Source organism: Prosopis cineraria, unplaced genomic scaffold (genome assembly GCF_029017545.1).
Source record: "Prosopis cineraria cultivar Desert tree isolate PC_DT_omini unplaced genomic scaffold, ASM2901754v1 PC9, whole genome shotgun sequence".
NCBI classification, from domain to species: domain Eukaryota; kingdom Viridiplantae; phylum Streptophyta; class Magnoliopsida; order Fabales; family Fabaceae; genus Prosopis; species Prosopis cineraria.
In genome coordinates this window covers 25,563,461-25,573,173 of record NW_026555340.1, presented here as the reverse complement: position 1 = coordinate 25,573,173, position 9,713 = coordinate 25,563,461, and the positions used below count along the sequence as shown (strand labels likewise).

General features: G+C 32.8%; 2 protein-coding genes across 2 annotated transcripts; both read left to right on the top strand.

The window, feature by feature from the left end:
* Window positions 1–1,290: 1,290 nt before the first annotated feature.
* On the top strand, window positions 1,291–2,581 carry LOC129320672 (temperature-induced lipocalin-1-like). The gene is made up of 2 exons (XM_054966222.1): window positions 1,291–1,742; window positions 2,109–2,581. Exons 1-2 carry the CDS (start codon window positions 1,371–1,373, stop codon window positions 2,337–2,339), a joined length of 603 nt encoding a protein of 200 aa, XP_054822197.1. The 5' UTR covers window positions 1,291–1,370; the 3' UTR covers window positions 2,340–2,581.
* A 3,248-nt stretch (window positions 2,582–5,829) lies between these two features.
* Window positions 5,830–7,178, top strand: LOC129320644 (temperature-induced lipocalin-1-like). Its single transcript, XM_054966184.1, has 2 exons — window positions 5,830–6,246; window positions 6,647–7,178. The coding sequence occupies exons 1-2, from the start codon at window positions 5,875–5,877 to the stop codon at window positions 6,824–6,826; spliced, it is 552 nt and encodes a 183-aa protein (XP_054822159.1). The 5' UTR covers window positions 5,830–5,874; the 3' UTR covers window positions 6,827–7,178.
* Window positions 7,179–9,713: the final 2,535 nt, after the last annotated feature.

Genomic DNA, 9,713 nt, shown 5'->3' with positions numbered 1-9,713 from the left:
AAATGTTAGAGTTAGAGGCACGCCATTATGTCACAACTCATAAGCTTTTAATTTTGATACCAAAGGCTGGATTGCTAGAGTTAGAGGAGAAGTCAAAGATTGAACCTGGGCTGTGAAGAAGAAATTAAAGATGAGATAAGAGAAGATAGAAGAGAACTAGAAATTAGAAAAAAGAAAACATGAATTTGAGAGACTTAGTCTAATTTTTTTTTAGCCTTGACCCAAGTTGAGCTATAATAGTTTTTGGGTTAACTTTAGTTCTCTCAAAATCAGTCAGGTCAAACCAGTTTAACTGGTTGAACCAGGCCATTTTGGTTAAGGGGTGGTAAGCGGACTATCTAGTTCAGTTTTTAAAATACTAAACAAACCACAACCTTATCTAATCCAACTGTAAACCAATTTACCAAAAACACAACCTTGCCTTCTCCTTTGGAAGCAATATGGTTGAGAAACTCAAAAAGGAATTGAGAAGCTCAAAAAGGAATTGAGAAGCATGCAACAAAATTTAAGGAGCATTTTCTCTTTTTGGGTTAGTCAGTAGTCCAAAAATTGCTAGTGAGCCTAATATGTAATTATTAGATCAAAGCACTAAATTGTGGAAATCATAGTCGTCAAATTTTTAAATTGACTCTACGAGTTTAACGTTTTTACATTTTTAATTTATAAAATTATGTCAACTCATTGATAAACTTAAACTAGATATAAACTCGGTTAAACTTGCGAGTTTACCTTCGAGTTAACCATTTTTATGTTTTTAACTTATAAAATTGTGTCAACTAATTTATAAATTCGGACCAGATATAAGCTTGTTTAAACTTGTTAAGCTCATCAATTTTTTTTTTAGTTGAGCGAGTTAAGTATATAATATGAAGTTATAAGACCTGGTTCAAAGAAAAAAGCTTAAAATGTAAAAAATAATATTAATAAAAAATAAAAAAAATATCAAAAATAAATTTTTCTACTTTAAAATTTTTATGTCTTGTATATGACAATTTATTAATGTAGATGAGTTTAATTTTAATTATTTATATTTAAATTAAATTATAATCATATTTTTAAGATAATTTGTTAATAAAGATAAATTTTTATAAATTTATAATTTAAATTTATAATACAAGTTTATATTTTTATTATAAATTTATTTAAACTTGCGAATTTAATGACGTTGGTAGATACTGCCATCTCCCACGTGCGTGGTACAAAACTCTCCACGTCACACGCGCCGAAACATCCTCCGCAACATCAACCTTAAAAAGCCCAAAAACCTTATCAGAACCAGCGACACAGAACAATCCGAAGAAGTACGAAGTTGGGAGTCCCAAACTCCCAATTATATCAGAAAGCACCCTGGAAGCTGAGGAGCACCACCAATGGCGAAAAAAGAGATGGAGGTTGTGAAGGGTGTGGACCTCGAGCGTTACATGGGTCGTTGGTACGAGATTGCTTCGTTCCCGTCGTTTTTTCAGCCCAGGAATGGAGAGAACACCAGAGCCACCTATACTCTGAACAAAGATAGTACTGTGCACGTCCTGAACGAGACTTGGAGTGATGGAAAGAGAAGCAGTATAGAAGGGACTGCGTATAAGGCTAATCCTGATAGCGATGAAGCTAAGCTCAAGGTCAAATTTTATGTTCCTCCGTTTCTGCCCATTATTCCAGTGGTCGGAGATTACTGGGTTCTGTTCCTCGATGAGGATTATCAGTATGCTCTGATCGGCGAGCCTAGAAGGAAATACCTTTGGGTAAGAAAATTTATCAGCTTTAGATGTTAATATTTTCTTTTCAGGTTCTCTGCATCATGGGTATGTGATTCTGTTTGTGGGGTTGGAAATTCTGAGATTTCACTTTCTCTATCTGTATCATATTTCCTGCCTCATTTCTCATGCGCTTAAGCAACTCTTAGTCTAGTGTGAGTAATTCAGTATCCTTCACAAGCTTCGTTCTTGGGATTCATGTGTATGTTTATCTGTTAAACATTTCAAGTCATTCTTGAGAGAAATTGACCAATAACCTAATTTTGTCATTAATTCAATAATTCAATCCGTGGAGATCTAACTGGTTCATGTGGTGTCATAGCTTAAAGATTAAGATAGTGTTTGGGGATGTAGATATTATGCAGGAGGACTCGTATGGATGAAGAGATATACAACCAGCTAGTTCAGAGAGCAACGGACGAGGGATATGATGTGAGCAAACTGCACAAGACACCACAGAGTGATCCTCCTCCTGAGGAGAATTCCCTCAAGACAAAGGCGTTTGGTGGATCAAATCCTTGTTTGGAAGATAGATTCCCGACCATTTGTTGCTCAGATGAATCCATTGTGTTTAGATCTCTCTAATGTTTGTATGGCTTTCTGTAAATATGTCAACTTTTGTATGTTTTTGATGCCTCTACTTCTGTTATGAGTTGAGATGAGAATCCTGTCTTTGTAGTATTTACTTTTTAGAAAGCTGTGGGAACAAGTCTGTGATCTTATCTTCATCTAAATCCACTTGGGCAAGTGAAGTCTAGATTGTCTCCAGCGAAATGACAACTTGCCTGTCTTCTATTATGAAAAACCATGCATTCCTTGGGTTCCAATGATTGACAAATTTTTTACTCCCTTAAATTTATTTTAATTATTAATTTGGTTTTTAAAATTTATTTTTTATCATTTTGATTTTTTATATTTGTTTGAATGATCATTTTAGTGTTGAAATAAGTTTTAAAACACAAAAATATTTTTAAATTAATTACTGTAAAAGTATTTTGATAATTTTAACATGTATATATAGTTAAATAAAAATAAATTTATCTTTAAATTAGTTTAATTATTACAAGTCTAGCTTTTACACTCTGTTTTGTTCTTTTTATTTTTAAAATTATCTTGAGTATATTTTTAATTCAAGAAATTACACTTGTCTACACATTTCTTAAAACAATTGACAACAACAAAATTTTTTTTTCCCCTGGTTTAGGTTATAGAATTTGTCAAATGCAATGAAGGATGAAGCCCTGAGCTTAGGGCCCACCAATGTACACGCATGAAAACCACCGCATAATATTAATTAAGGCAAGATTAATGTGATAATAAAATTAATATCAATAATTTTTATAAAAAAATTAATATCAATAATTTATTATAAAATAAATAATTTATAAAATATTCATATATCTTGATTTAATATTTTAATTAAAAATAAATATATTAAGTATATAATTTTTTATTAATTATTAATTAAATGTCAATTGAATGTAAAGAATTTGATGCCGCACCGAGGGAAGGGGAAGAGAAAAGCGGATAGAGACAAAAGCTTAAAAAAGCACATGGAAAGGTTGAGAGACAAGAGAAGAATGGAGGATAAAGGAAACTCAATATTCAATTTTATTCAATTCACCAAAGGCCATACAGATCAAATGAGTTTAGATATTATTTATAGATTTTTGATAGTTTGACCTAACTCTAAACATAAATATATAAATATTTTAGAAATATTTAAATTAAACATAAAGATAACAATAAATGATGAAATCTTAAAAAGTTAACAAAAAATATTTAAAAGATAATAATAAATACAAGATATTATAATTATAATTAAAATAAAATATGTAAAATTTAATTTCATCATCTTCAGGATTTTCAAATCTCCTAATAGATTCGTAAGGATTTTTTATTTTTGAGTGAAATGGTAATTTAGATTTTAAATTATAAGCTGGGATTTAAATTCTAAACTTATTTTTAATACATTTTCAATTGTAAATAATTACACTTGCAGCAATCAGAACCTATCATTAACTTAAAACAAATGTCCGTGTCTGACGTGGCAGTTATTAAGTCAATTTTATCCTCTCTCTCCCCCTTCTCTCTGTCTCTCTCTCTTCCCGTCCGAAGCTGTCATGAACCCCGCTTGAGTGCGCTGTGAGTGCGGTGGCCTGAATGAGGTCGCCGGAGCGGAGGATGAGGTCGAGATGGTAAAGCAGACCTTCCCAGTCGTCGCTGCTCAAGAGTTCGGGACATGTGGGGTTTTGTCGGGTGTGATCTTCAGCTTCGGCCAGTAAAACAGAGGGATGAGCTGCAGAGAAATGGGGAAGATGGAGTAGTTGGGCTGTGTGGTGTGGTTTGGGGTTGCTTTTTGGGGTTAAAGGAAAAGGGAGGCAGATTAATAACATTGACATGATCATAGGAATTGGATATAGGACCCTCAGCTCCTGCTACGTGGCTTCCCCGTTCATCTCTTTATCTCTCCTCCTCCACATCATGTAGTAATAATATATCTCTTTGTCGTCGTCGTCGTCGTCGTCGTTGAATTTCAGCTTTTCATGCCACTTCTTAACGTGTTGAGTTACAGGAATGCTATTACTCAATACTCCTGCGCACCGCTGACAGCCCCTTTATGTTTTCACCCTATAATCTTTGGAACCTTCGCATCTCTAAATCTTTTCTTCTGTTCAGTAATCTCTACATCTCTAAATATGGGGCAGTGATGCGCTGGAGAAGACGGCGGCGGCAAGTGGGTGGGGTTTGAGAAGGAAGAAAGTGGAGGGAGAAAGTGTTGTTGAGAGAGAAGGCCATGTTTGGTTTGTGTGAGGAGCATCGAATTAATCTGGTTAAAAAATAAAAACCGTCACGTGTATCAATTTAACCCACGTTTATTTAAATATAAGGGTAGTCCTATTAACAAATGTAGAACTTGAACAAAAGAAGAACGGTGAATTGATGATTAAACAACATGATGAACAATATAGCTCTAATTTGAAGAAGAAATCATAAATTTTAAAAACACTCTGAGAAAAAAAAAAAACGTTTGTTAACTTCTTTAGAGGTGGGATACAGCCCTTACTTAACTTAGTAATATAGTGTTTTTTATATATAATTTTAAGGATCACCAACAAACTTAATAATTAACTCTAATTACTTATAACATTTTTTTACAATATTCCAACAAGTCCAAATTATTACAAGTATGATTATTTAGGGTCTATATAAAAAACAAGCTTGAAATTTAAACTGCTCCTAAATTTATAGAGGTTTGTAGTTTTAGGGTTTAAATTATCATTTAATTTTTTATTTTTCCATCATAATTAAATTGTACCTTTGCTTTTTTTCCCCCCATTAAAATTTGAAACTAAAACATAATAATTATATTTATCTAACAATACATAAATTAATTAATTAAGCAGCCTCACAATTATTCAAAACCAAAACATTTTTGTGGCATCATACAATTGGATAGCCTAGCAGTTAGTTTCTTCGAAGTTACATTCACGTGTGCCTTGAGCCGCAAGTCCTCCAAAATCTCTTGCTTTCCCACAAAGCAACGAACGTGGTCCCCATTTTTCAAAATAGGCCTCACTTGAATTCATTTTAATAATAAAATTGTGCAGAATATTTATATGAAATTTACTTGAGAAGTTGGAGCTGGCTTTACTCTTTCACAGAGAAGAGTAATGGAGGAATACCGTAAATCTGGATTGTTAAATTAAAGTTAATAATTTAAATTTAACAATTTTTTAAAAAATATAAATGTAATTTAAATATTTCAGATTTATAAAGAAGATAGAGTTGGGGGAAAAAAATAGAAAGAATCCTATAATGATAAACCCGAAAAGAATCGAGAAACACAAGCCAAATTTTCAAGCATTTTCTCTTGCTGGGGTAGTCCAGAAATTGACTAGACACCATTCTGCGGTAATTACTAGAACACGAACTAGTTTCTAGAAATCGCCATCTCCTACGTGTATGGTAAAGAATCCTCCACGTCAGACTCCCCAAAACATCCTCCGCATCAACATCAAATAGCCCCAAAATGTTTTCAAAACCAGCGGCAAAATCTTAACAAGTTAAGAACCTCCGTTATATAAGACAACACAGAGGAAGCTGAGAAGCACCAGCAATGGCGAACAAAGAGATGAATGTTGTGGAGGGTCTGGACCTCGGGCGATACATGGGTCGTTGGTACGAGATTGCTTCGTTCCCGTCGAGGAATCAGCCGAAGAATGGACAGGACACCAGAGCCACCTACACTCTGAACAATGATGGTACTGTGCACGTGCTGAACGAGACCTGGAGTGATGGGAAGAGAGGGTACATAGAAGGGACTGCTTTTAAGGCTGATCCTAAGAGCGATGAAGCTAAGCTTAAGGTCAAATTTTATGTTCCTCCGTTTCTGCCCATTATTCCAGTGGTCGGAGATTACTGGGTTCTGTACATCGATGACGATTATCAGTATGCTCTTATCGGCCAGCCTAGCAGGAGATACCTTTGGGTAAGAAAATTATCAGCTCTAGATCTTTCAATTTTCTTTTAAAGTTCACTGCATCATGGGTATGTGATTCTGTTTGTGGGGTTGGAAATTCTGAGATTTCACATTCTGTATCCTTTATTCTGCTTCATTTCTCATACGCTTGAGCAACTCTAGTCTAGTATCAGTATCCTTCACAAGCTTGGTCCTTGGGATCCATGCTCATCAGTATAAATTCAGACCTTCACGTCATGAAAATATTCCAACTGTTGAATCAATTTAAAGATTGAATCGATGTTTACAACTCAATTCTTTAGTAGAGAATATGGTCGGTAACCTGATCATTTTTTGAGAGCTAACTGTGATTAAGTCTGTTTCATGCGCTGTCATTGCTTGAAGACTATAACACTGTTTGAGGATGTAGATATTATGCAGGAAACCTCATATGGATGAAGAGATATACAACCAACTAGTTGAGAAAGCCAAGGAAGTGGGATATGATGTGAGCAAACTGCACAAGACGCCACAGAATGATCCTCCTCCAGAAGGAGGCTCCCCTGAAGACAAAGGCTTTTGGTGGATCAAGTCCTTGTTTGGAAGATAGATTCCCGACCATTTGTTGCTTAGATGAATCCATTGTGTTTGGGTCTCTGCAATGTTTGTATGGCTTTCTGCAAATATGTCAACCTTTGTATGTTTTTAATGCCTCTACTTCTGTTATGAGTTGAGGCGAGAATCCTGTCTTGTAGTATTTACTTTTTAGAATGCTGTGGGAACCAGTCTCTGATCTGATCTTATCCACTTGGCAAAGGAAGACTGGTGACGTGACGTGACGAGAATGAAATCGTTGCTGTTGAGGGATTGGCATGTTTTTGGTTTTAAGCGTTTATTTCATTTCATTGTGTTGTAGGAGTATGTTATGGTATTTATTCTGAACATTATTCTTTAAGCCTTTATTCCCTGGTCCAGGATTATACATTAACAGAATCCGGTGTTCTGAATTTAATAGTTGGACTGAAACACATCAAGCAACGTCCTTGAGGAAAAAAAAAATATAAGAAAAAATGATAATTAAGGATTTTTTAAGAATGTTAATTTTAATTTGAGATCATAAAATATTAAAATTTTAATTAAGGATTATGGTCTTAAATTAAAATAAAAAAAAGATATCTAATTTTATAAAATTACTCTCTACATAACATTAAAAGGTAACAGTTTATGCTTGTGTTATTTATTCATTTTGAGCGTGAAAAATATGCTCTCATGCTTTCGTGTACAAAAAATCTTAGTTTTTAGTAGAGTGAATTGTCATCTAGATCATCACTTTTTCTCTCTTTTGGTGATAGGTAATTATATGCATTGTTTTTTTAACATCCTCTCCCTTCTCGTGCGTGAAAAATTTGAACTTTTATATTTTTCGTCTTCTCTATCTTTTACATTTTCTTCTTTCTCGTGCGTGAAAGCGAATTTTTATGTCTTTATAAATGCTAGTTTACACTGTTTTTCATCTATAGCTAAGAAAAAAGAGAGATCTTATTGATGATTATCTATATATATATATATATATATGCAAGAAATGATTTCTGACAAATATAGTGTTAAAAAAATGAGTGAAAAAAAGAAAGATGTAATATGGATATTGATTTTTTCTATTTTATGATGAAAAGTGTGCTAATGTTGAAAAATGTAACATGGATGATGAATTGTTATAGTCATAGTTGAAATTACAAGAAGGATAGTTGTAAAGTAATAAATTATTGATAGATTTTATCTTGAAATTTTTTTACATAGAGCTGATTGTGGCATGTATATCATCATTTTCCTTAGACATTGCAACAATATTGCACAAGAAGAATGAGACAGTCATACCATGCCTCCATTAATTGAGTTGCTTTAATTGTGTAGGAACAGTTGAGTAAAATGAGGTTTGAGCTATTGTTTAATTGGTGATTCATCCACACAATAGAGTAGCCTCACAAGTGATTACAAATATTTCAAATGCCAGGCATGGATGATCAAAAAGGTTGAAAGCATGGATTAGACAACTTTGATATGAACTTTTACAAGTTATGTTTTCGTTATATATATGATGTAAATTAAAATTTTATATACTTAAGTATTTTTTGTGGCTCCATATATATGATATAGCAATTAATCCTAATTATTTTTTTTTGCTAAATTTACAAGAAATTGGACAAGTCATTGGTGAATTATAATTTACGTTAGTAAATTGCCAAGCCACATTAGTGAAGTCCCAAGTCATATTAGTGAATTCTTAAGTCACGTTTGTGATTCCAAATTTGGACAAGTCATTTTTGTTAAACAATCATATCCTAAGTGGAGTCTCATGTTTTCACAAGATACAATAGCAATATTTTTATGCCACATTAGTGGATTCTAAAGAGACTTCACTCAACATTGACCAACAAGAAATTTGACAAGTCATTGGTGAATTATCTTGATTAATGTTAGTGAATTCTCAAGCCACTTTAGTATATTTACAAGCGAGATTGGAACTTTTCAAAGCTTAGTTTTTAAAATTGTGGGAAATAATCTATTTTCAAGTGGGGTTTCATGTTTTCACAAAATACAATAATGATATTCCCATGAATCATTAGTATATTTATAAGTGACCTTATAACATTCAAAAAGTTTCTTTGATACTGGGAAAAAATCTATTCCCAAGTAGGGTCTATATTTTCTCAAGTTACAATAATAATATTGCCATTCTATGTTAGTGATTTCAATAGTTTTATGTTATCACAATAGTTACACTTGCACATAATTAAACCTGAAATAGATATCAATATTACATTATACTGATTTCAATACATATACGCCATATTTGCATCTTCTTTTACATATAAAATATCTCATATACTTAAATGGTAATTGTATAGTTTGCTTTTCAAAAAATAATGTAAACTGCAAATCTATTTACATTAGCTTGTCACCACCATAAGTACAAAAAATATAGTGTAGGTGTTTGTACAAAAAGTCATTCAACAGCAAAACACACTAAATAAATACAAATTAGATGCATTTTAATTTCAAATCAATTAATATGCATATGGTTTTCATCCCATTTCAATCCTTACATTTATTATTGGATTGAAATTCCTACATCTATTCTTAGTATGTTTAATCTGATTACATCTTGAATAATGATACACCTTCTTGTTTTAAAACTGTGACTCTCTTCGCTTGGTGTGTGGTTGTCCTGGGGGACATGTAGTCAATGGTGGTTTAAAAAAAGTATTGTTTTCATAATTTTTATAATGTAATTTAGTCAATTGAGGCACGTCAATGGTTTTCACCGGAATCATTGTGAAGCTATAACTTTTTCTTGTGCACAAATGCTTTTGTAAATATAGTTGCATCGTCAAATGTCTGTCCAATACTCATAAATAAATCCTTCCATTTTACTTAATTAACCTTAGAGAGTAGTGCAGGAGTATTTTGTGTTGAACATAGCAAAGATGGTGATATAC

Coding starts and splice junctions, on each gene's coding strand:
- LOC129320672 (XM_054966222.1), top strand. CDS start 1,371: ATGGCGAAAAAAGAGATGGAGGTTGTGAAGGGTGTGGACCTCGAGCGT. Junction 1,743..2,108: donor CTAGAAGGAAATACCTTTGG/GTAAGAAAATTT, acceptor TTGGGGATGTAG/ATATTATGCAGGAGGACTCG.
- LOC129320644 (XM_054966184.1), top strand. CDS start 5,875: ATGGCGAACAAAGAGATGAATGTTGTGGAGGGTCTGGACCTCGGGCGA. Junction 6,247..6,646: donor CTAGCAGGAGATACCTTTGG/GTAAGAAAATTA, acceptor TTGAGGATGTAG/ATATTATGCAGGAAACCTCA.